The sequence below is a fragment of the Panthera leo genome, chromosome A3 (assembly GCF_018350215.1).
Source record: "Panthera leo isolate Ple1 chromosome A3, P.leo_Ple1_pat1.1, whole genome shotgun sequence".
In the NCBI taxonomy this organism is placed as follows: domain Eukaryota; kingdom Metazoa; phylum Chordata; class Mammalia; order Carnivora; family Felidae; genus Panthera; species Panthera leo.
The window spans coordinates 133,011,357-133,037,190 of NC_056681.1; the positions used below are offsets into that span (position 1 = coordinate 133,011,357).

At 48.6% G+C, this 25,834-nt stretch overlaps 2 protein-coding genes across 3 annotated transcripts in view; both read right to left on the reverse strand.

The window, feature by feature from the left end:
- Positions 1 to 46: 46 nt before the first annotated feature.
- Positions 47 to 13,330, reverse strand: IAH1 (isoamyl acetate hydrolyzing esterase 1 (putative)). The gene is made up of 6 exons (XM_042933714.1): positions 13,219 to 13,330; positions 11,762 to 11,814; positions 6,245 to 6,393; positions 3,560 to 3,721; positions 1,538 to 1,659; positions 47 to 382 (listed from the first exon to the last, which is right to left on the reverse strand). The coding sequence occupies exons 1-6, from the start codon at positions 13,288 to 13,290 to the stop codon at positions 200 to 202; spliced, it is 741 nt and encodes a 246-aa protein (XP_042789648.1). The 5' UTR covers positions 13,291 to 13,330; the 3' UTR covers positions 47 to 199.
- Positions 13,331 to 16,100: 2,770 nt separating this feature from the next.
- The window catches only part of CPSF3 (cleavage and polyadenylation specific factor 3), a 39,096-nt gene continuing 29,362 nt past the window's right edge, over positions 16,101 to 25,834 (reverse strand). For both annotated transcript variants that reach the window (XM_042933712.1, XM_042933713.1), the window contains exons 15-18: positions 24,964 to 25,051; positions 19,974 to 20,043; positions 18,713 to 18,809; positions 16,101 to 16,288 (exon numbers count right to left, since the gene is read on the reverse strand). In XM_042933712.1, the coding sequence (XP_042789646.1) occupies positions 16,187 to 16,288; positions 18,713 to 18,809; positions 19,974 to 20,043; positions 24,964 to 25,051 (357 nt within the window). In that variant the 3' untranslated portion in view covers positions 16,101 to 16,186. The remainder of the gene's footprint in view (positions 16,289 to 18,712; positions 18,810 to 19,973; positions 20,044 to 24,963; positions 25,052 to 25,834) is intronic.

Below are 25,834 nucleotides of genomic sequence, written 5' to 3' on the forward strand. Positions count from 1 at the left end.
ACCTGCATCAGATGTTACCAGAACACAACACACGTAGGTACAAAGCTTTCGTAAAAATTCTGATGCTTTTATTAATCTTGGTGGCAGATGGTGTTTTTTATTCCAAGGTCGTGAGCAAAGGTCTGATCGCTTATCTCAGGATCTCTGTCACACTGGCAGCCTCGTCTGTAAGTTAACAGCCAGATTGGGTTTTCTGTGGCTAATGGTCCCCGTCTCCCAGAAGACTTAGTTCGGGTTTGGCTTCTGCTACGTCTCGCCAGTAAGGGAGCAGCAAAGGCAAGGAGGAGACTTTCTTCTCGATCAGAGGCCAAAGGTGGGAGAACAAAAACTCATTTCCCTCCGGGGACAAGTGCAGTCCGTCTGACAGAAAGGACGAGAAGTCCTGCAGGGGAGAGAGTTGGGAGAGCGTGTGGGGGACGTTTCCGGGGCCCCACGAGGAGGTGCAGTTCATCGGGGGGGGGGGGGGGGGGGGGGGGGGGGAGGGGAAGAGGCTGAACGAGTAAATAAGGTACATTCACGTGAACGACAAGAACGACATGTGCTGTTCGAGGAGCTCAGGGCCCAGGGTGCCCGGCTGCTCCGACTCCCCTAGTCTAGGTATTAAGTCGACGGGCGGGTTATTTAGGTGTAAAGAACTTGAACCATCCGGCCCAGAAGAGGCCCCCGGGAGCCGCTTCTCCTGCGTGAGCGGTGTCGGCCCTACGCCGAGGCCCCGTCCCTGCCAGAAGCCGGCCGGCCCACAGGTTCACGGCTCCTCCAGACCACGGCTTCCCGAGGCCTCGTCTCGGGGAAGGCCCCTCCCTCCCCTCCCTCCCCCATCCTAGAGCCCTGGGGGGTGAAATCTCCAAGGACTTCATCAGAGCCCCTCCCAGATGGACGCTTAGCCCAGACAAAAGCCAGGACTGTGGCTGCGTCGCTGCTGCTGCGACCTGGGAAGCCACAGGAGGACCAGCGCCAGGTCTAGGCACGGCTTCGGAGGGAGGCCGAAGCGCAGGGTCGGCTTCGCGAGGGAAGCGCCGGGCTGCTGGGTCCTGTGGACACAACTGTACGGAAAGCGCCAGCGCCTTCCTCGGGGGCTGGGCTGCTCCGTGGGGACCCGCTTTCACCGTTTCCGGCTGTAAACGCGCTTTCTGGCTTCCAACAAAACCACGAGAACCAGATAGCTCAAAAGACGAATTTTAGCCAACACCATGTCCTGCTTAAATTCGTTTTGCCTCTTAACGAGTTTAACCTCCTCCTCCCCCACATTCCAAGAGGACTTGCTCTGAATGTCCTTCACTATGAACCACTGATTTCACTCTGTTCCGGGTCCCGCCCGGCTGCTCAAGGGGTCCCCGGAGCAGGACGGCAGCGGCTGGGGCCGCAGAGGAACGAGGCCGTGGGCGCCGTCCCGGAGCCTCCGCGCTTCCTCCCCGCAGTGCTCTGGTTCAACTGGGGAAAGGGACAGCTAACGGTCTTACCCGCTCAGAGCCCCACGGAGCAGGGTCACTTCTGCATCATCCTCCCGGCCCCGACGGGGCCGAGCAAGCCCCCGTACCTGACCGTCCTTCTGCATCAGGGTCCACAGGTCAAGCACATCAGTCCCACAGTCCCGGGCCACTTGCAAGCAGGCGCCCGCGTATTCACCAACGACCAAGTTCAGGCGATTTAGTTTGCAGCCTATTGAGGAGAGACAGTGCGGGTGGCAAGTGGCCGCTGTGCAAGTTCTACTGGCCTGGGTGCTTCTCCGTCCCCGTAAATAGGCACGTGCTTATGGACCCGACCTGGGTCCGACCGTGTGAGGGCCGTCACCGTGCGCTGCCCTCCGCGGCACGGGGACGGGGGAGCGCACCATCGGTGGTCGCCACAGAGGCAGGAAAGCCCCGTGGCGGCCGCCTCCTTGGCTGAGTACAGGCCAGAGGCAAAGAGAGTGGGGGCTGATGGGGAGGGACGGTGGGCCGAGACCCCTGAATTTGTTGTGTCATGTGAGGCCGCTGTGATACGATGGAAAGATCAGGGTTCGGCCAGAGAAGGGGGAGCTGGAAGGGGCTGCAGAGGTCACTTGGACTGGCTCACGGGTCAGTGACTTTTTTTTTTTTTTACATTTGAGAGAGAACACATGCGCGCCTACACACGCGTGAGCACACACACGAGTGAGCACAGGAGGGGCAGAGGAGAGAATCCCAAGCAGGCTCCGCACTGTCAGCGCAGAGCCCGACGTGGGGCTCAAACTCACAACCCGGGAGATCGTGACCCGAGCCCAAACCAAGAATCGGACGCTTAAGCGACTGAGCCACCCACGCGCCCCAGCGACCTTTCTCCACAAGGGGCCGGGCAGTAAATATTCCAGGCTGTGCGGGCGTAGAGTCCGTGCCCGTAACTGCTCTGCCCTCTGCCGTAGCTCAGGAGACACGCAGTATGGAAACCTGGGGGCTGGTCTTCGGTAGAACATTCCCGTAGCCAGCGGCTCACAGACCCGACCCACACCGCCATGTTCTCCACCGGGACTCGCTACGCGTCTGATAAGTGAAACACGGCTCGCACGCGGCGCCGGGTCCGGGACGCTGAGGTTTTCCCTACTCCGTTCCCAAAATGTAACTCACTTGGTTCTGTGCCCACGAGGGGGTTGTGACCTGCAGTCTGAGAAGCAGATGTGGCTCTGACTCGCACACCTCTGCTCGTCCAGGCGCGGCACGAACACGCTTGCTACCTCCCGAGCGATCCTGATCCTGACGCGAGGCAGACGCCGTCACGAGGGGAGGCTCCCTGGGGGGCCGCGCCTCGCCCTCTGGAGCTGACGACAGGGAGCGTCTACCCCCCGACCGGGCCCTTCCAACACCTGATGACAGCAGGCCTGGCCCCATCCTCCCTGTCTGTCCTCTTCTTCTGGATAAACTTGCCCTCATTTCCTCCTGTGGGGAACTTTCCTGGACCTTTCTAGACGCCAGTACCTTCAACAGAGGGTTTCTGTGCCTGCCACGCCATTCATCACGTGGCTGTCACGTGGCTGCCGGTGTCTGTACGGGACTGTCTCCCTCCCTACTCGACACGCGGGAACCAGGTTCTAGTCACTTCTGTGTCCTGACTTTGTACTTTACGTGCTAAGACGAACAGTCGCAGGGACAGAAGTGGCTCCGTCACAGGTGCCGTGGCCGCGCCCTCAGCCGAGCCTTAGTTTTGGGGAAGGAGGGGTCTCGTCGCCGAAGGCCGCAGCCCGGGCGAGGCTGCGTGGAGAAGGGAGCGCGTTGGGCCAGAGGCGGGCAGAGTGGCGGCTGCGGGCAATCGCGGTCACCGGGGTCGCCGGGAGCCTCAGTGCCACGTGGGCCGCCACACAGCTCCGCGGCCGCGCTTGGGGGCCGGGGCCGCCCCCTCCGCAGGGACAGTCCCTTTTCCGGGCCACGGTTCGCGCCTAGAACCTAATGGCCGCTCCGCTCGTTTTGCTTACTCTCTGGTGGCCGAGAACAAAGGCCGAAAGGACTCGGTGGGGAGCCCGGCCCGGCGGCCGCGAAGCAAGGGGCCGCCCGCCTCTGGGCCCCTCGCTCGGTCCGGTCGGAGGACACGGCGCCCGCGGCCCGCTTACCTTGCGCGAGGCACTCCCGCTCCCAGGCCGCCTCGCAGAGCGGGGGTGGCGAGATGAGGACGATCCTGTGCTCCGGGACGTCCACGGACTTGAGGTAGCGCACCATGCTCTTTAAATTCGCCACGTACTCGTCCAGGGGGACGTGCTGCTTGGGGTTCTCATCTGTTCGGGGGGAACACGGACACTTCGGCCCCAAACGCACGTTTGTCGCGAGGGACAACGAAGACTGACACGAGCTCCCCGATCCGCAAGGCTCAGGACGTCGCCGGGGAGTAGTTCGGACCGCGGACACAAACACGGGGTAGCGGGAGGGGGGAATGGCGGTCCCCGCTCTTCGTGGGACAGACCGCAGAGGCTCAGGCTCTGTCCTCTGGTGGCCAGCGGCCTGGGCTGTGGAGGGAGGCCGCCGAGTTCCACCCCTGCTTCCTCGCGGACCGGCCGCCTGCCCTGGGACAGATGCCCGGCTTGCCTGTACCTCGGCCTCCTCACCGGTAAACCGAGGACGATAACCGGGTCTCCCTCACGGGGTGGTTGTGAAAATCGACAAGCACGCAGAGCACTACAGCAGGGGGCCTACCGCACAGGAAGCGGCCGCGGACGACCGCCAGCTGCTGGGGCACCTGGGTGGCTCAGTGGGTTAAGCATCTTGACTCTTGATTTTGGCTCAGGTGATGATCTCACGGGAGAGTGAGCCCCACGTGGGGCTCTGCACTGACAGTGTGAAGCCTGCTGGGGATGCTCTCGCTTTCTCGCTCTCAAAATAAATAAACTTAAAAAAAAAAAGCTGTTGCTTCTATCATAGTGCAAAGGACTTGTTTTTCCTTTAGAGCACGTGTGCACACGTACGGAGGGGAGAAGGGCAGAGGGAGAGACAGAATCTTAAGCAGAATCCAGGCTCAGCGTAGGGCCCGGTGCGGCCTCGATCCCACGACCCCGGGATCGTGCGTGACCTGAGCCGAAATCAAGAGTCGGAGGCTCAACTAACTGAGCCGCCCGGGTGCCCTGCAAAGGATGACTTCTAAATGGGCTCGCACGTAAGTATCCTAAGACTCACTGCAGGCGCTTTACAAACCACATGTAAGGATAATTATAGGAGCAAAATAAAATCCCTCATGATGCCACCACCCGGAAAACCACTGTTGGCACTCGGAGGTACTTCATTCTAGTCTTTTCCCTGTTGATAGGTGTACTTAAAAAAATAAAAGTAGCATTACACTGAAGATACCTAACCATATGGTTCTTTTTTCCACCTAACATTATGGGCATGTCTGTGTCCACGAACAGTCCTCAAAAACGTGTATCTGCTGGGGGACCGAGAGGAAGCTTCTATCTCTGTGCCACCCAGCATTCTATTTTTTTGCTGTTAGAAATACAATTCGCAGAAACGTCTGCACGTACGCCTGGCTGCGTTACTGAATTTTTTCTCAGGCTGGATTTCTAGATGCGGGAAGTCCTTCGATGCACGCTGTCAAGTATCTTTCCAGAAAGATCACAAGTTTCCCCAGGGACTGGAAGAGAGGAGTGCCCATCTCACTCCACACTCAGCAGCCATAAGAATCAGTGCTTAAAAACACTTTCCAATCTGAGTCTTTATAATCTTTTGAGATTATCTCATTTCACAAAGCTACTTTTTTCCTTTGTGATTTCCTCCATTGCTTTTATGCTTGGGAGGGAGTTTTTTTGTCCTAATTTCGGTGAGAATTCACGTTTTTTGGAGTCTCCTTTCTTACGGTTTTTGGTGTAAGATCAAGTGGAGATCTGACTTTTCCAAACAGTGAGCTCACAGGATCCACCAACACCTACGGCTCATACGTCTTTCTCAAGGCGGCGAGCGTCCCTGCCTGCCCTGCCTCCTCGCCTCCCCTGAGCCGTCCCCACCGTGTGCCCACAGATAGCATTCTTCTGGAAGCGGACTTTCCAGAATACAGGCTGACTTTTCCCCTTCATGCTGCGCAAAGGGCCCTCCTCGCAAGAGCAGGAGGGAGAGCAAGGCCTGCGCCCGCCGGTCTTCTAAACACAGGGACACGGTGCCACTTCCCAGCACCCAGGACCGAGTCCGCGCCCGGGCGGGGGTGCTCCCTGAGCTGCTCGGCCATCAGTGTGACCCACGTGGCAAGGCGGGCCCTCCACCGCTGATTCCACCAACTACTGAGAAAAACCTCTGAAATCCAGCACAACACTAATGGACTCAAGAAAACATTTTTGGGGCACCCGGGCGCGTCCAACTTCGGCTCAGGTCATGACCTCACGGTTCGTGGGTTCAAGCCCCACGTCGGGCTCTGTGCTGACAGCTCAGAGCCTGGAGCCTGCTTCGGATTCTGTGTCTCCCTCTCTCTCTGCCCCTCCCCTGTTCATGTTCTGTCTCTGTCTCTGTCTCTCTCTCTCTCAAGAATGAATAAACATGAAAAAAAACAAACACATTTTCAAGTGTTTGAGATCAGGTCTGCCAACAACCCAGGCGAGTAGAAAATAAGTTGGGAACAAAATGCACTGACGTTAAAGCCAGAAGAAATACGCTTAACAAACTCTGAGAACTCATTATAAATTTGGCAAAACTCATTGTAAGTTTTCTCTCCCAAAAATCTATTGGGAGAGAAGGACACAGTTGAAAAAAATACAGAAACAAGCTGTCTTCATGTCAGGGCAGGCTAAAAATGAACTAGGGAAACACAAAAATGCCTTTACCTTTCAGCGCACTGTCATTGGCACCGAAGAAAATTGTAACTGCTACTGGGCTGTCCAAACCGGTCCCTTTTTTGATTAATCGTGGAAGGATGATTTTGGCCCATCTGGTATTGTAGCCTGAAAATCCACGATTCAGAACATCACATTTTCTGAAATGAAGAATTTTTAAACAAAGATGAATTCCACAGTCCCACAAAGAACAGTTTCTAGCCCCCTGCAGTGAACCAACAGTGAGGGTGTGCCCTCCCTCCGGGCTGTGGCACCTGCCTATGTCCGGGGGCTTTGATGTGCTTGCACTTTTTTTCCCCTTAAGTTCGTTTATTTTAAGTAATTCTATACCCAACATGGGGCTTGAACCCACACGTGATCACAGGTCACGTGTTCTTCCGACAGAGCCAGCCAGGCACCCCCGATGTAATGTCCCTTTGAGGAAGACATGCCATCCTTAACAAGATACAGGTAAGTCCGTCACATTCCTCCACAAGAGGGGTTATGAATAATTTTGAGCAAAGGGGCTATAATCTTGTCTGCAGACTCGCTCACTCACGCATGGGCAGTGAGGTCCTTCTAACAGGGAGTTTACAGCAGACGGGTCTCGGTTTGAGCGTCTTCAGTAGAGTCACTAAGAAGCTGGAGCTCAAGGGTAATGACGCTTTGGGTAATTTGGGGTGTATACAGAGTAGTTTTGAGACTTTTACAGAGTATTTTTTAAGAGGCATTTTAGGTCTGCAGCAAAATTGAAAGGAAGGTACAAAGCATTCCCACACACCCCTGCTCCCCACGTGCACAGCCTCCCCGACTAGCAACAGCCCCACGAGCGGCACATTTGTTAGATGTGATAAACCTAACACATCACTATCAGTAGCACCCACTGGTTTTGATTCAAGAATTTTAATAAATTACTTAGCGGCTGTGCCCCCAGGACTATGTTTATGGATGCTTCAGGTTGTTCATAATAACAATTTTTTAAAAATGATAAATCTCAGAGTTCAGTTCATGGTTAGCAAATTAATGTGGTTGACTTCGGTATAGTTCAAATTCCCACATACGAGCAGCTAAGCAGAGATCCCGGGGCACCAGCTAAGAAATTCTGCGCGGCTACGAGGCCAGGCGACAGACGCCAAGCAGCAACAGGAGGGGACCTGGTTTTGACACTACTCTAAAAGCTCTCAACGTTTAGAAATCTCCGGGAAAACAACAAAAAAAATTCAGCCCCATTTATTTCTAAGTGTGATTCTTGGTGTTTTTAATGCAGAATGATTACAAAAAGCTGACTAGCCTAGCCATTTTGAAGACTCAGTTTAAAATGGAATACTCTAGGATTTTGACAAGAGGAGTCGGCTTTCCATCTCTCCAATGGTATAGTCACTGCGACACTCCCTAAGGCCGGTGTGGTGTGGCAGTCCAGCAGGAGGGGCTGGAATCAGAGCGGTCGGTGCCAGGATCTCGCTGCCTTTGACTAGCACATCAGGCCTTGGCCACTTACTTAATTTCTCTGAGCTTCAGGCTCCCCAACAGTAAGAGATGAACCTAACACCTAATCTGCAGGCAGTGTGAAAATTAAAAGTACGGTAGTAGCCAGACACACGTAAGGCGCCCAATAAATGGCAGCTATTATAGACTGAAAAAAAGATCGTCATTAGAAGAAGGCTATGAGCCAGGAAAAAAAGACAAGTGAGGCCCAGGGTTGGAACTGTTAAAGTTCCCCTCCGAAAGGGGAAAGATATCTGAATCCCTCTGGATTGAATAACATAATCAACGGTGCCCAATTTATTCAAAAGGCTACCGAAACTGGAAAATTATGAAAGGTTTTTAGTTAAATTCATGGCTCATAAAAAGTATTTAAGTTCAGATGAAGAGAGAAGAGTTAATTGAAAGATTCCTTGCCAAACATCCAGACTCTAAGATTTCCTTCCAGAAAAATGTAAATTAAGCTGCTTCATAAAACAGGCAGGGGCATATTTTTAAACGCAAACAGCAGAAGCTTTTAAAAACTGAAATCGTGGGGCGCCTGGTAGCTCAGTCGGTTAAGCACCCGACTTCAGCTCAGGTCATGATCTTACGGTTCGTGGGTTCAGGCCCCATGTCGGGCTCTGCACTGACAGCTTAGAGCCTGGAGCCTGCTTTGGATATTCTTTCTCTTTCTCCTCACCCCCCACCCCCCACTCTCAAAAACTAAATAAATATTTAAAAAAAAAAAATGAAAACGGGAAGTTTATTCTAACTCCTTCAAATCCCTCAAACCAAGTATTTTTGTCTAAAGAAATACGGAAATAAGATTGTTTAAAAAAACTGATGAAACTATATCCATAAATTTTAAAAGGATTTAAATAGATTTAAGAATTATTAAAATGATTTTATAGTAAGTATACAAAGATCTTATTTAAAGCTAAAACTTAAAAGATGTCACTATGGAACACAATATATTTTATTTAAAAAAATTTTTAATGTTTATTTTGAGAGAGGGTCACAAGGGGGAGGGGGAGGGAGAGAATCCCAAGCAGGTTCCATGCTGTTAGTGCACAGCCCAACTCGGGGCTCAATCCCAAGAACCACGAGATCGTGACCTGAGCTGAAATCAAGAGTCGGGGGGCGCCTGGGTGGCTCAGTTGGTTAAGCGGCCGACTTCGGCTCAGGTCATGATCTCGCGGTCTGCGGGTTCGAGCCCCGCGTCGGGCTCTGTGCTGACAGCTCAGAGCCTGGAGCCTGTTTCAATTCTGTGTCTCCCTCTCTCTGACCCTCCCCGGTTCATGCTCTGTCTCTCTCTGTGTCAAAAATAAATAAACGTTAAAAAATAATAATGAGTCGGACATTTAACTGACTGAGCCCCCCAGACGCCCCCACACTGATATATTTTAGATTTTTCCCTCTCCGTGGAGGTCGTGTGCACAGGGGCGGTTTTAGTGAGATGCCTCTGAACTTTCAAACCCGGAAACTGGGTGACATTAAACACGGAATTAGTACACCTGAGACTAATTGAACACTAGGTTAATTAGACTTCAAAAACACCCCCAAACCACCGTGAGCGGGTTCAGGGCTGTGCAGACGGCTGAAGCAGACATCAGGAGCCCAGATCGGCAAAGAACACCCCAAGCGGCAAAGAACACAGCTGAAGATGAAAGTGTCCCTCAAAGGGGCAGTTGTTTGGTGTGGCACGGAAAGAAGTCCGTTCTGGCGCAAAAACGCAGGGCGGTGAAGCGGCCGCCGCCTCTGACGCCAGGCGACGCCGACTGCAGCCCCCTAGTCTCTCCCCTCCATCGCCCGGTGGAAGAACGTGGGCCTAGGACGCCAAGGCCAGTGTCCCCTCCGTCTGGGCCCTGTTGCTCCGCCGTGGCATTTTAGTTTCTACACGGCTCTCGCGAGTTTGGCTGGGGGGGGGGGGGGGGGGGGTACGGCCAGGAGAGGCAGGCTTTCTGGGTGGGGGGAGCCCGGATGGGGAAGGATTCACGGAGGCAGGCCTCTTTGGGGTCAGCCAGCAGCGGCTCGGCTCTGTGTCTCGACAAGAGGCTTCTCGGGGGTTAGAGACTGGAGGCACAGCAGACCACACACTGGCTACAGGTCTGTCTTGCAACTTCTCTCCATTCTGAAAAAGAACTAGCTTCTAATGAAGTGGTCTCCTAGCAAGCAGATCTGCAAACTAGCAATTCTGGCAGGATTTTAGTACTAAACTTAACCACTTACGAAACATCTGTATGTGGGTAAAACATTTGGGATGCCTTGTTTTCCAGGCCACCTGAATCATTATTTAGCTTTTCAGAAAAGGTTAACAGACCAATTAAACGGTTACTGGATTACTAAACATGAAAACTGCTATATATCGAGCACTTCCAAGTTCAAGGCACCTGAGCAAGCACACATTAATGTTTCCGTCCTCCCAACATGACAGCAGGTGCCCTCATCATCTCCGGAGGCTCAGGACCATGGGCTCCGGAGCCTGGACACCTGCCACTTCTCAGCTGTGTGAACTTGTTATTTAACCTCCCCTCCTTATTCTTCTCACCTAGAAAATGGATCGGAGCCTAACTCACTTTGTTTACAGGCTAGTTGTAAAGATTAAATAAGCCAATACACACGAAGCATTAGTTTTTGGCACATAGCATTCAGTAACACTTAGCTATTATAATCATCCCATTTGACAGAAAGGAAAACTGAGGCATGATGTCATATTTTCATGCTTTTAGATTAAGTCTAAATAGGGAAAGCATTTGGGAACAGAAAAAGCTAGAAGGTCAATTTTTTCATTTCTAGTGTAGGGGATAAAAAATGGAGAAATTGAAGACATTTTAAAACACATTTGGAAATAACTTACAACATATTTTCTTGGTGTATTAACCATACTGGTGAAGAAGATTATCAAGTACCGATAAGCTGGTAGGACATCTAGCTTATTTCTTCTAAAGGAGGAAAAGACATGGGGTGCCTGGGTGGCTCAGTTGGTTGAGTGGCCGACTTCGGCTCAGGTCACAATCTCACAGTCCGTGAGTTCGAGCCCCGCATAGGGCTCTGTGCTGACAGCTCGGAGCCTGGAGCCTGTTTCGGATTCTGTGTCTCCCTCTCTCTGACCCTCCCCCGTTCATGCTCTGTCTCTCTCTGTCTCAAAAATAAATAAACGTTAAAAAAAAAAAATTAAAAAAAAATAAAGGAGGAAAAGACAAAACTCCTGATCAGTTTATGGATACTCTACATACTTGGTTTACTGTTTTTAATGTAGAAAATATTTCTACATATTTTTTAATCTCTTGTATTGGGGAAGTGTTTCCCTTTTGATGCCTTCCTTAGCATATGCTTTCATCAAGTCTGGCAAACAAAATACCAAAATCATCGCTATTTCTGATCTATTTTATAAAGAGAATTCGGGAGACAAAAACTTCTCTCCAAAAATGACTCTAACTTTGGTTTGCAAATATATCTTGCTTTCTTTTCAATCAAACTCCTTACTACTCATTTAAATCATACCTACTAGAGTAACTGAAAAAGAACTGATCTTCTTCAGATAGTGAATAACTGTGTCTGTTTGAATCCAAACCCAATATATTTTCCACAACTCTTCGGGTTTGATTTCACGTCGGACAAAACTTTTGCAGAACCCCGAGTGCCTGCCCCTCTTCCTTCTGTCCCCCAACCTTGTATATCTACTAACCAGGAAAGGCCGGCAAAGATTAATAAGGGAGGAATTTACTGTTTGACACTGTGTCATTCACTCTCTTTCTCTTCTGAGTTGCAATTACAGTTTTCGATCGATAAGCACTCAAGTATTGGGGCGCCAGGGTGGCTTAGTCGGTTAAGCATCTGACTTTGGCTCAGGTCATGAACTCGCAGTTCTGTGAGTTTGAGCCCGCATCCCTGCATCAGGCTCTGTGCTGATGGCTCAGAACCTGGAGCCTGCTTCCGTTTCTGTGTCTCCCTCTCTCTCTGCCCCTCCCCCGCTTGCACTCTGTCTCTCCCTCAAAAATGAATAAACATTAAAACCAATAAATAAATAAGCGCGCAAGTTATTAATCTAAAGACTATTCTCACCTGACCAGCTTGTCAGCCAGTGATGCTCCCCATCCACCCTGCTGGAAAGAAAACTGAAAAGCAAAAAAAAAAAAAAAAAGGCCATTACTACTTATCAGTGTGATTAGCACATTTTAGTAAGGGGCATTTTGATCAGCAACTCCTTTTGTTCTCCCTTTGTACTCCCTGACTTTTTGGCCTTCATCGCTCGCTTTCCATGGAGGTCATTTTAGGGATTACCATAACGAAGCCTCAGCGGCACTCTGGAAACGAGGGGAGTTTTCTTCCCTATGGACTGGATTTGAGCCAGTCATCTGCGTTTTACTGAGACCTGATATTAGAGTCATTTTTACTTAGAAAAGCTACTTCAGTTTATGTGTAAGAGAGAAAATCAATTGTACCTTCAGTAAGGAAATGATGTCCAGCTGTACTACATTTGCACAATCGAAAGAATAAGGAAGCTGATTCTAGAACTCAGGGGTGAGCCTTTTTAAAATATACATTCCAGTAAGTTTGGAAAGCCCTTCCTGCCCTACTTGCCTAAAAATGGCATCACTTATTGGCACGTACGCAGAAAATTGGTTGAGGAAGTCATGTTTGAAGAGAAAAAATAAGAACAGAACACTGCACCACCGGGGTAATTTTTAAGTGTGCTTCCTCCCCGAAGTAGGACACACATTCTTCCTTAATGTGAGTTGAAATGATCTTGGGTGAGAAGGTGATCTACTGCGTTATTCCTGGGAGACATTTTATCAAGATCAACTCGCTCCACCAGAGGAAGCAGAGGTGAACTGGCTCCAGGGGTTTTCTGCACGGAACGGGCTGTACAGACCCGCAGGAAGTGATTCAGCCGCCGCCGTGCTCTCGCAGGTGACCCAGCAGTGGAGCTCCGCGTGGGAAAGCAAGCCCGGGCCGTGCGGTGAGCCACTGAAGGAGGCTTCGTGGAAAAGGAGGCGCACGTCCCCGCCTCAACTTGTACCAGGCCTCCCGATTCTCCCTAGGACACTGACGAAGCGCGGTGAACTCGGCTTTGTCACTCCCAGGGCGTGGCCTGGACGAGTCACTGCACTCCCCCGCACCTGACCTCATCTGGAGGACAGGGTACACGGAACGGGTGTGCAAGTACCGCGCTGCCCACACCGTCATCCCGAGGCCAGGAACAACTCGAGACGGGAACTCTGTCTGCCACGAGGTTCCGAAGGGGCCGGTCAGGACACGACGACCGTGAGGTCGCTGCTGGACGCGGCAGGCATTCCCGAGCAGATCCTGCTCAGGGGCGCTCAGCCTTCGGGGCCGCCTGTGCTGGGGGGAAACGGGGTGCAGGGACGCGGCCTCGAGACGGGAAGATGGGAGCCTGAGAGCTGGGAGAGGAGGGCCAGCGAGGCTGCCAGGCCGGCGCTCTCAGCGGGGGCTTCGCCCAGAAGGCGCGACCGTGGACGCCCAAGGGACCGGGCCACACCAGGGCCAGGCGGCGGTACCTGGGTGATGGAATCTCCGAAGAGCAACACCCGAGGCCAGTACAGAGAACTCGCCGCCTCGCACAGCGCCATATTGCCCGCCGGCAGAGGGGCGGGGCGAGCGGGCAGGGGGCGGGGCGAGCGGGGCCTGGGCGGGGTCCCTCGCGGGCGGGGTGGGGGGTGGGGTGGTGGAAGGAGGCGCCTGCGCAGTTCGTCGCCCTCCGGTTATCCGTCGGGGTGGCTGCCCGCCACACCCCTGGGTCCTGGGGCCGCGCTCCTTTGGCGACCGACCGGTCATTGTTAAGACACGCGGTAGCCGTTGCCCTTGGAACGCTCATTTTTGTCCGTTTCCCAGAGCTCGGCCTCGTGCCTTCACTCCCGGTCCGTTCGTTCATGCCGGCGGAGTCTTTCCGGCGCGGAGCGTGCGTCGCCGCCTGCCCTCGGGGCGCCCACCGACCCTCCGGGAGAGGCACCTCCCCGCGCCCCGCCCGGCCGGGAGGGAGCCACCCCGCGGCTTCAGGTGTTTCCGCAAATGGCGGGAGTGTGAAGTAGGAGCGGTGGGGGTAGGAAGTAGTTCCAAGGCACTCAGTCATCACACAACCAGCTCTTGTTAAATAAACGTCCTCAACCGTTGATCGAAGGTTTTGACCTTAAAGAGAAACTTAACGGCATTTGCTAAAGACAGGAAGGCAGACTATCCAAGGACGAAGATGGGGTTTTGCGGTAGGGGAGAGAAATCAGGAAAGGCGGGGACCCAGAGCCAAGGAGCAGGGTGAAGGGTGGAAGGCTGTAAAATTAGTAAAAGGTAGAGTGTTTGCGAAACTGACAAAACCAGATTCTTGTTGCAGGTAGGCCAGGGAGGGAAGATACCAGGCGGGGGGTGAGGAATTTGAGCCGATACCCCGGGGGAACAGACCAAGGGTGGGTATTTTTTTCACTAAACCAACGCAGCAGGATTCTTGCCAGAACTGGTCTGGAGGGGAAACGGACAGAGCCCACGCTGGGTTCCTACTGAGAAAACTCACAGGAGCTTGACTCCTTTTCTCAGTCCTTACCGCTACAGCCGTGCCATTTAGTGTGACCCCCCCCCCCCCCCCCCCCCGTGCCGGTGATAAAAAAAACGAGCCAGAAGGATGTTTTGAAACAACCGAGCTTAAGGTGAACACCAGAAGAGCAGAGGGAGCAGTGCGCCATTGAAAAGCAGACATACCGGGGTGCCTTGGTGGCCCTGGGTGAAGTGTCGGACTCAGGCTTGGCTCAGTTTGTGAGTTCAAGCCCCGCATCGGGCCCTGCGCTGATGGCACAGAGCTTGCTTGGGAGGTCTCTCCCTCTGTCGGCCCCTCCCCAGCTGTGCTCGCTCTCTCTCTCTCTCAAAATAAATAACCTTAAAAAAAAAAAGCAGACATACCTTGGTGTGGCCGGGACAGGGTGTCAGACGGGCGAATGGCTCGGAGAGGCAGGCAGGGGGATCAGAGCACGACCAAGTCTTCAGGCCAGGAGTTCCCTGGCTTCAGCCGGATCATCTGCGGAGCTTTAGAAACGTGCTGATAAAGGTCGCTCACTTCACTCCAGACCAACTAACTTAACGTCTGACGGCAAGATGCGGGCATCAGTGTGTTTTTACTGCTCCCAGGTGATTCCAGTGTGCCGTCCATGTTGAGAACCCCTGGCTGAGTAAGGTGTTTGGACTTAATCTTGGTTACAAGGGAGGCCTGAAGGACTTTCAGCAGGGAGGGCTTGAGAGCAGGTGCGTATCTTAGGAGTCAACTATGGGGAGAAGGGAGGCTGTGGCAGGAATCAGAGGGGCCAGGAAGACAGACTCACAGAGCCACGGGGGAGAGATGGCAAAGGCAGATTCAAGAGCAACTGAGAATCCTGAACTCAGACTGGTTACCTCGGGGAGAAGGACTAGGAGAAAACACATGCACGTTCCCTTTCTACTCTATATGCTGTCTTACTGTTTTTAAACCTATCGTAACAAAGTCTTATATGACACTTCTAAAAGGCGACCCTCAGAGCTTTGGTTTGGGCCAGAGACAAAGTGGGGTTCCTTACAGAAGAAACGTATTTCATTTCAAGTAAAACTTCCGATGTGTGCACTGGAGTTTGTCACTACCCTGCTCAACGGCTGTGAAGTCACCAACAGGTGAGGCGACAGGAGGACTGAACAGTGTCGGTGGAGCTTAGTGACTGGGTGGCACGCCTTTCGCTTGACAGTGAGAGTGGCTCTCGCGTTAGACGGTAGGTAAAGGTGGGCTCGTTCCCTCCCTAGGGGCGGCCGTCTCGCCCCTGTGTGGCAGCAGAGACCGGAGACCCCTGGTGACCTGCTCCCTCAGCACACGGCACCCGCCACTCCTGTGTCCAGTGATGTGCCAGTCTGAATTACACGCACTCCAGGAAACCGGTCTAATGATTACACAGAAAGCAATTCAACAACTCACACCTGAATACCCTTGAACTTGAGTCATAAAAATTATATTCTGAATATCGGAATTGAACGTGCAGGTATTATACAAAGAAAATACCACTGAATCCCAAAAGTCGTCATTTTACAAATGTACAAATTAAGGAATCTGGCAAGAGTATCAGGAGGGAAGAAACACAAAAGGGGCTTTAGGTGATAATCTCTATGCATTCAAGCTCAGAATATGCACATGAAAATACAAACCGTTGTGTATTTTCTTTCCTTTTTAAAAAGGACAGTAAGGCATTCTCGTTCAGTTGCCATGGGCAGACCTGAAAGGTTTCCGGGGCAGCCGTGCACATGCCTGGAAGCAGAATCAGTAAGCCCCGAAGTAACAGTTTATTTGGTAGTTCTGGAATCACGGACAGAGGAGTTGGTAACTTAGCAGCATGTAAGCTGTTGGAACACAGGCCATTTGACGTCACAAGTAAATAGGCTGTTCCAGAGAGACCAACGTATTTTATTTTAAGAGAAGTCGAGTCAAGCACTGAAGACAAGCTTAACGTGTCCACAGACCCGCGGCTCTCAGTGAACTGGCGTGAGGGCCTCGTAGAGTCTGTGCGCGGCCAGCTCCACCATCTCCCGGAGGGACTCATCCTCCTCGCTTCCTTCCTCACATTCGACCGTCTGAAAGTGGAAGCACAAACAGGCCTTTCGACCTTAAGTGTCTAGAAGTGCTATAAGGAAGAGAAACTCCTCTTTAAGAAGGGTCATTTCCGGTGGGGGGGAGGGAGGCCACACGGACTCTCAAGAACCCGAACCGCGACACCACACGCTGGGGGGCAGGTGCCTGGATGCAGTTTCCCGACAGCACAATGACTGGGTCTCATTAGAGATGTATTTTGGAGAAAAAAAGAATAAACGGACAATCTATGGTGAACTGTATTTACTTCAAAGCCCATATTCTGACCCAGTAAATGATACTACAAGGAAGTTAGTCTTTGTAATGCAAATGACTGAGCTCTGGATGTGCTCATCTGCTCAGCATTTGGAAGCTTTTTTTTTTTTTTCAGCATTTGGTATTAAATTTGATTTAGGCTTACAATCTTCTAGTTATTTCTCAGCTACAAAACACTATAAGCTGTTTTATTGATTTTTTTAGTGTTTATTTTTTGCGGTGCCTGGGTGGCTCAGTTGGCTGAGTGTCTGACTTCAGCTCAGGTCATGCACTCGTGGTTTGTGAGTCTGAGCCCCGCGTTGCCCCGCGTTGGGCTCTGTGCTGACAGTCTCCCTCTCTGCCCCGCCCCTGCTCGCACTCTGTCTCTCTCTTAAAAGAGACCTGGAGTTCTCAGTGAACTCTCTCTTAGAGAGAGAGAGAGAGAGCAAGAGGGAGAGGGGTACAGAGAGAGGGGAACAGAGGATCCAAAGCGGGCTCTACAGTGACAGCAGTCAGCCCGATGTGGGGCTCAAACTCACGACCTGCGAGATCATGACCTGAACGGAAGTCAGATGCTCAACTGGACTGAGCCACCCAGGTTTTATACGCTGTTTTAAAATTTTTTTATCATACCATAAATATTGTTCATATCAAAACTTAGTAAAGAAAAAAAATAACACCCTTATTCTATGACGTAATGATAACTACTGTTAACATTTCAGGGTATAACATTCCAGACTTTTAGCTATACATATATATTTCTTTAAAACCAAAATGGGGTAATTTATCATACTTGCTATCTTGTAACTGTTCTTTCCACTCAATAATGCAGGTGGACACCTGTGCACATTAGTCACCCATATGGCCATCTTCCTGATGGCCTGTATATATATACTTCCCGATATATACAGTACTCCATGTATAAGCACACACCATACACATACTCTATTTATTCGGTTATTTTGTTTACTGTCTCCCACTCTTGGATATTTTGGTCTCTTGCAGTTTTGTTTATATTATAATCACTGCTAAAATGGAAATCCTTGTATATATATCTTTGCTCTATTTTATCATTAACTTGTCTAATTATTTTCTTCATTTAAGTCCAGTTAAGTGTAATTGTAGATAAAGGCATTTATTTTTTGAGCCTTTCATGCATATCACCAAACTGCTCTGCAGAAAGAACGTGCTGTATCGTTTAAAATCGCCTCCCCGCCCCAAACTGCACCTGAGAATAAACTTCCTGTTTTCACCATCGCTGGGTCACAGCACTCTTGTTAATAATCTGTGCCCACATGATAGGCAAACAGTGATATTTCATACTTTCAGTCTGTATTTCCTCTAATTATTAGTGGACTGGATCTGAACATTTGTTTCCTGTGTCTGCTGGCGATCCATCCATATTTCATCTCTAGAGATTCACTTGTTTATGTTCTTAGCTTATTTTTCTACTGGGTTAAGATAAACTCAGTGTCTCCTCAAAGCATCTGTATAGTTACAGAACATAAAAGATATTTAAAACATGTTATTTGCTTAGAACTGTTTTAATCTTCAAAACCAAGCCCGCAAGGAAGATATACTTATTCATTTATGCTTGTGCAATACTTATGTGGGATCTGCGGTGTGAGACCAGAGCAGGCTCGAATCCTATTGTCTGGAACAGCCACTTGGATCTTGCTGGTGCAAACCAGAGAGCGGCTTCTCTGAGAAAATCTAAAATCAACCGGATGCCAAACTAGAGAAAATGCCGGGGTGGATTCAGGCCTCTCGTGGAACAGGAAGACAATGGGGGACTATACACATACCGACGTGTGCTGTGCAGTGCCACGCAAGAACACTTAGACAGGATGGGAAAGAAGCAATAAAGTGGGGGGCCTGCCCGGCTCAGCCGGAAGAGCACCCCACTTCCCATCGCGCTTGAAGTTGTGGGTTCGAGCCCTGCACTGTGTGTCGAGATTGCTTAAAAAATAATTAAAAAATAAATAAAAGAAAAGGCAAGAACGTATGACTTTACGTATAGTAACATAAACCCAGCCTGTGAAAAGCATATGTAGGAAAAATCTGGAAGGACATGTCAGAATGGAAAAGTGTGCTGTCTGGTGTGAGACCAGATCATTTTTGTTCTCGCTTTCTTTCCCAAATGTCTTGATGTGTAGGAAGGAGCAGTTACGTACCCGTGTCTCCAGGTTTATATTAGCAGTTTTTCCATCCACTGTGACACTGAGAATGGAACCGTCTTTTACACTTACACAGTCTTCTCCAAATATGTCCCTTAAGACAAAGACGCAACATTAGTACAAAGTACATTTACAAATAAGTCAAGTACACTTTCATATACTGAGGGAAAAATAATATTGAAAATAGCCCCTAATTCCAAAGTAGACGACTTCTATCTATTCCTGAGACGTACTTGATGTAACTTCACGTATTTTGTTAATTTTATAAAATGAGTAAAATCCACAGCTATCATTAAGAATGCTTGCTTCAGGGGTGCCTGACTGGCTCAGTCGGTAGGGCATGTGACTCCTGATCTCAGGGCCACGAGTTCAAGCCCCATGTTGGGCCAAGAGCTTACTTAAATCTTAGTAAGAAGCCCCTTCTACACAGAAGGAAAACAAGACACATGGAAGGGATCTGAAGCCCCAAGGCTGGAAAGCAGCGGAGCTGGTGTTCAAATCCAGGCATCTAGTTGAAGTGGCTCACAAGTCCACAGGCTGTCTGCCCCCTTGAATCAGTTCCAGAAGCCGCTGAGTCAAACTATTCACTGAGCATCTTTTGTGCGTCAGAAGTCACGAAGACACCGCCTCTGTCATTGAGAAGCTACAGTTTTTTATTTGTTTGTTTTATTTTAGAGAATAAGAGAGCACGCACGAGTGGGGAAGAAGGGAGGGGGGAGGGGGAGAAAGAGAGGGAGAGGGAGAGAGACAGAGACAGAGACAGAGACAGAGAGAGGGAGACAGAGAATCTTAAGCAGGCAGGCTCCAGGCACACCTCGGAGCTCAATCCCACGACCCTGGGATCATGACCTGAGCTGAAATCAAGAGTCAGACACTTAACAGCCACCCAGGCGCCCCTCAAGGAGCTACAGTTTAATCATTAATTTGCACATCTGTCCCCATCAGTTACAGGGGCTCCTGCAACAGCAGTCCAATCAGCAGGCTGGACACAGGCAAGAAAAGGCAGTCAGCGAATCTTCGTCAACTATAACAGAAACGGCGGACCACAGAGGTCAAAGGTATCTGGAACTAGCTAGAGTGTTTAGCTGGAAGGATGCAGTTCAAACCACGAAACAGACACAAACTCAGACATCCAGAGCGGTCAAGTAACCTGTCTGAGCCTCACAACCATTAGTGAGTCAGAACTAAATGCCAGCTGCCTCCTCCCCGCCCTCTGCCTTGCTCACCCTTGTGGGGCAATAATTGGGGTAACACTTACTGGAGCATGATCTCCAACCTTTTGCTGTAAACGTGCATTTCTAATTTTTTAGAAACCTTCTGTACTGCACCTGGGGGGAAAAAAAGCAAGAGTTCAATTTCCAAATTCTTATTGAAAAGAATTCCCGAGTCAGTAATCTGAACACAGTTATTGATTAGGTAATTAACTATGGAATCCTTCAAGTGACCAACACTCCATCCGCCTGCTGCGGCAAACTGCTTTTTTGTTCTTGTTAAACAAAGAACACAAAATGACATTGAAGATGATTTCAAATTTTATTTGTAATGTTTCTCAAACTTTTCCACATTTCCTTCGTGAGTGAAATGAAATCGTGACTCTAGGAGTTCTAGGGGCACATCCATGCTCAGAGATCTCTGAAGTTTTTGCTTTACCTAAAACATTATACAAATTTAGCACTGTACTATATATAATGCACCTGTAATGATTTTACTAAAATTAATATTTAAAATCATTTGCCAATTAGGGGGTACCTGGCTGGCTCAGTTGGTGGAACGTGTGACTCTTGATCTCAGGGTTATAAGTTCAAGCCACACACTGTGTGTAGAGATTACTTTGAAGAAAAAAATCTTTAAGAAATGGAATGAAATAAAATAACTTGTCAGATTACTTAGCTTCCCCTTCCCAAAACAATCTGATGGTTCAGGAAGATGATCTGGAGTTTCAAGTGTGCCCAGGGACATAGCCATCTCCCAGGCTATCACCAGCAATAAAACAGTACAGAACTATCTGGCCATTCCTTACAAAGTTATTTTGCCATAAAAAGGAGTGAAGACTGATTCATGCTACAGTGATGAACCTTGAAAGCATTATGCTAAGTGAAAGAAGCCAGTCACAAAAACCCATGTGTTGTAATTCTATTTATATGAAGTGTCCAGAAGAGGCAAATCCATAGAGACAGAAAGTAGATTAGTGGTTGTTTGGGGGATTATAGCTAGAGATACGGTGTCTCTTTGTGGAGTGATGTAAATGTTTTATTTTTTAAAAAAAAAATTTTTTTTAACGTTTATTTATTTTTGAGACAGAGAGAGACAGAGCATGAATGGGGGAGGGTCAGAGAGAGAGGGAGACACAGAATCTGAAACAGGCTCCAGGCTCTGAGTTGTCAGCACAGAGCCCGACGCGGGGCTCGAACTCACGGACTGCGAGATCATGACCTGAGCCGAAGTCGGACACCCAACCGACTGAGCCACCCAGGCGCCCCAGATGTAAATGTTTTAAAGTTGACGGTGGTGAATCTACTCTCTGGAAGAGTCAAATTGTCATTTCTTCTAAATTACTCTATAAGTCAGACGATAATAACTCTGATTAATTTTAATTCATGAGTCTTTTTCCTTTTTAAAAAATGTAGATATCGGGTTGTCTGGGTGGCTCAGTCGGTTAAGCGTCCAACTCTTGGTTTCAGCTCAGGACATGATCTCACAGTTCGTGGGATTGAGCCCCGTGTCGGGCTCCGTGCTGATGGTGTGGACCCTGCTTGGGATTCTCTCTCTCTACCCTTTTCCTGCTTGTGCTCTCTCTCTCTCTCTCTCAAAATAAATATTTAAAAAAATGTAGATCTCATTGACATAGAACATTATAGTAGTTTCAGATATACAACATAATGATTTGATATTGGTATACATAGCAAAATGATCACAGTAAGTGTAGTTAACCATCCATCACAACACACAGTCACAAAAGTTTTTTTTTCCTTGTGATGAAACGGTTTCATGAGTTTTAACTAAATATACAACAAACCAGATGCCAGCCTAGAAAGCTATATAATAAAACTTTATACTTCAATTATGATCAATTCTATTAAGTATCATACAAGTACTTAACTGACATGTAAAATCTCATAAAAGACAGCATTAAAAATATTTAAGCCATGAAACTATTAAAAGAAACTTTCAAAAATGTGAGTGCACATGTATGTATATTTGCATATTTATTACTAATATTTAATAAGCTCCTCAGACACCTAAGTTTACACTGTGTATAATGTGAAATCATAGTTATACACGTATAACTGCCCTTAGTAGTGTGTGTGTCAAAACAGGACACAGGCGCAGAAGAATGTAATGGAATGTAAGAACATAAAATAATATATTTTGAAAAATAAGCTTTGCTGTGCGTCCTCGTCCTCAGTGAGAAGGGATACAGAAATTGAAGTCGGGGCTAAACACACACACACACACACACACACACACACACACACACACACACAGACACAAATACAAGTTTCCCGAATCTGAACCCAAGTGTCAACAGGCTAAGAAATTAAAGGGGAGCGAAATGCTAGCAACACAGAATCAGACTGTTCACAGAAGCTGCCTCTCAAATAGACTTGGCAAACTTCTGGAAATGGCCAGATCGTGTTTTAGGCTTTATGAACCACATGGTCTCTGCTGTCAACTACTCAACTCTGCTGTGGCTGCTCAAAGAGCAGCACTAGACGGTATGTAAACAAACGGGCATTGCTGTTTCAATAAAACTTTATAAAAACAGGTGGAGGCCTGGACTTGGCTCGTGGGCCTTAGTTGTTGACTGTGCTCTAACACGTTAAAATACCATGTTTGGATACGACAAAGTCAATTCTTGTCACAAGAAACGTACAGTATGAACGTCCTTAACTGCCCCCTGTGCAGCAAATGAAAAGAGGGAGTGTGTCAGTCCTTGTAATATTTTCCAGATTCTGAAGAAGCAAGTACTACCTAGTAAACCCTGTCACTTAGCCCTGAGGGTGACAGCAGGGCTCCATGCTAAGGTATCACTTCCTGAGTCACTCCTTGGGTCACTGTCTTCTCTCTGTAAAATTCATCTGTTTTCTCTCACCCTCTGTATCTGACCCAGCAGGAAATACTGCTGGCTTGACCTTCGACGTATCTCCAGAATCCAACCACTTTCTGCCACCAGCACCACTCCCACCCTCCCCGAGTGCTACCTCCTACCTGCAGGGCCACAGGAGCTCCAACCTGAAACATCTGCTTTCTTACTTGCCCTCCCCAATCTCCTCTCAACAAGCACCACAGCAATCCTTTAAAAACCTTACAGTATTACTCAGTATTACAGTATTACACTTTACTCAGACTACAAGTCCAAAGTCATTCCAATGGCCCACAGAACCCTACACGTCTGCCCCCACTCCAAACCCCGTGAGGCTGCCCCAGCGCTAACATATCCGCTCCCAAAGCATAACAATCTGCTTTGTTTGCGGTACCTGAAGCACCTAGAAGAGTACCTGCCAAACAGAAGGTGCTCAATCAGTATGTGTCAAATGAATATGCGAGGCCCTCACTACTCCAGAAGAAAATAGTATCCTTTTCATGTAACACAAAGTAGGCAAGAATGTAGGCAAGAACGAGGGAAGATAGGCCAGCCAGCTAATTTAGCACAAGAAACTCATGGAAAAAAACCTATTCCTACTTGTCTGCAATGAATCTCTGCTGAAATGCCCAGAGGCTAACTTTAGGGAGAAATGTTTATATAATTATTGTCACTGAAAATGGATCACTAATAATAGTTGCTTCTGACTCAACGACCATCAATCAGAGTGAAGGTGCATTTTCACGCTGGATCAGAGCACTAAGAAAAATACCCGGTGTAAGGTCGGACCTTAGGATGGCTCACACGTTCCTTCCCTACAACACAGACGGGAAACACGAAGCCTGGCCGTGTCCTCAGCAAAGTGGGCATCAACACCGAAAGGTGAGCCCACGAAAAACCCCGCGTGTAATCCTTGGGTTCTTGTCCCCTGCGTTTCGCGCCGTCCCTTGTTCCGCTGCTCCTAACTGCTGTGCCACTAATTAGTGGTGGCCTCTGTAAAAGGTCCCCCCCCCCCCCCCACACCCTGCACTTCGTCCTTTACATTTGTATCACCTAAGATAAGCAAAATGTAAAACCGTCAAATAAGAGAAAACTGACAACTGCCTTTAAAACTGTTCTGGCCTGGGCGTGTTTTGTGCTCCAGGGCAGAGACTGGGACGCTGAATGAGCATCCTGTGAGAATCCGAGCTGGATGTTCTCCTGTGGCCTGTATAAACACACAGCTCCCTCCCCGACATTAGGTGCACACAGGGGGATCCATTACCCATTGATTCAATTAGAACACATGATCAGTGGTGCCCAAATTGAAATTTTTAGTGTTACTCAAATTCAAATGCTTACCTCAGATGAGTAATTTACACTTGTCTAGGTATTTATTCATTCCAGAATTTAGTTGTTATAAGAAGATGCATTATGAACTATTCAGTAAACATTTTTTCCTTCTGAAATCAAATACTACTAACCCATTTTTTATTTTTTTTTATTTTTTTATTTTAAGAAAGAGAACTATTCTATCAGACAACAAGATCTGAGGCTAGGAGAGGGGTACAGGCTGGCCTTTATTTCAGGCTGGCCCCTGAAATTCTTCAGGGTGACTTCCTCCCATAGTAGCAAAAAGGGCTACTCTATATGCCAATGATGCATACCTTAAGACACGTTTAATATTGATTTATGTGTAAAATAGAATAAAACTATGAAGAAATAACACAAAGGTATCTTTACTAACACAAAGATATCTTTCTTTGACTGAAAGTTGCTACGTACCAAGAAAACAAAAAGTGGTTGCAAAATTGTCCTATAGAGAGATTCCATTCAGTTCAAGTTTTACTAAATACGTATAAGGCAGCATTATTTTTTATTAGACATGCTGGCTCAATTCAGCAATACTTTGGAATTTCTGTTAAACTGTTTTTAAGAGGACTATTACTAAGGAATTTTATCTTTGTGTTCATGGCAACCAGAATTTTGGCAATAGCACAAGTAAAGACCCAAAACAGAAAGTAAAATATTAGTAATCTGCATTGTTCTACATATATTATATCTTAAAGGTGACAGGAAGGGGAAAATCAGATTTCAAGTTCTAGGACTCTGTCTTCTGCTTTTTAGTTCACAGACCACGGGAGAGGCCAAAGAATTAACTGATAAAAATGAAATAATGTTATACCTTTCCTGATTTTCGGGTTTGACTGAACTTCCAGGATCACGGTTGTTACTGTATCCGCATACATATCGTTGGAAGGGTTTGCTAACCACTGGGAAGCAAAAGGCAGAATTAGGAAGGTAGGAATACAGCTAACCACAAAAGACTGTACATATGGGACTTCTGTTTCTAGCATTTTCCACTGACATTAACTAACTGTTTCCTAAAACTAATAATGCGGGACTTCTCTAATGTCCTAATAACAATAGTAACATGTCCTGAGCACTTCCTCTGCGGCAGGGGCCTGATACCCATTCCCTCATTTAATCCTCCTACCCAGCACCTTCGTCTCACAGAGGTCACTGGTGTGAGGTGACCGGTGGGGACTGCTGGCAGCGGGCCGAGCCCTAAGCACCGTGTTTCAGAAGCACGCCCAGTGCCGGCACAGGGTAGTATCTCGAAACATGTACTTTTGTTTCTCACTCGAAGCCGAAGCCCAGGACCCTGACACTTGTGCACATGCCGGGTGGGTGTTCCAAGATAGTTTTCCAGGCCTGCCAGGCCAGGGAGAGAGCAGGTGAATCACTTCAGGAACACGTGCCTTCCCTACCTGTTACCTTTTTCAAAAAGCGCTTTTACAAGCGTTGTGAGGCACTTGAAAACCTTTCTCTGAGACGCTCTTGGACATGTTAATTCCAGGGAATACAAGTACAGCATTTAGTAGAAAGAGCTAAATGAACGTCTCTAATAATTTTTCCCTTTCCTAGGGCAGTAATGTTTATGTATTATTGTGTCTGACATCGTGTTATAGACAACTACTCCTTCTGACACTTTCTTCAGTTACTTTCATCTTTATGAATCAAATTTCAACTTAAATCCCAGAACTGCAGTGGAA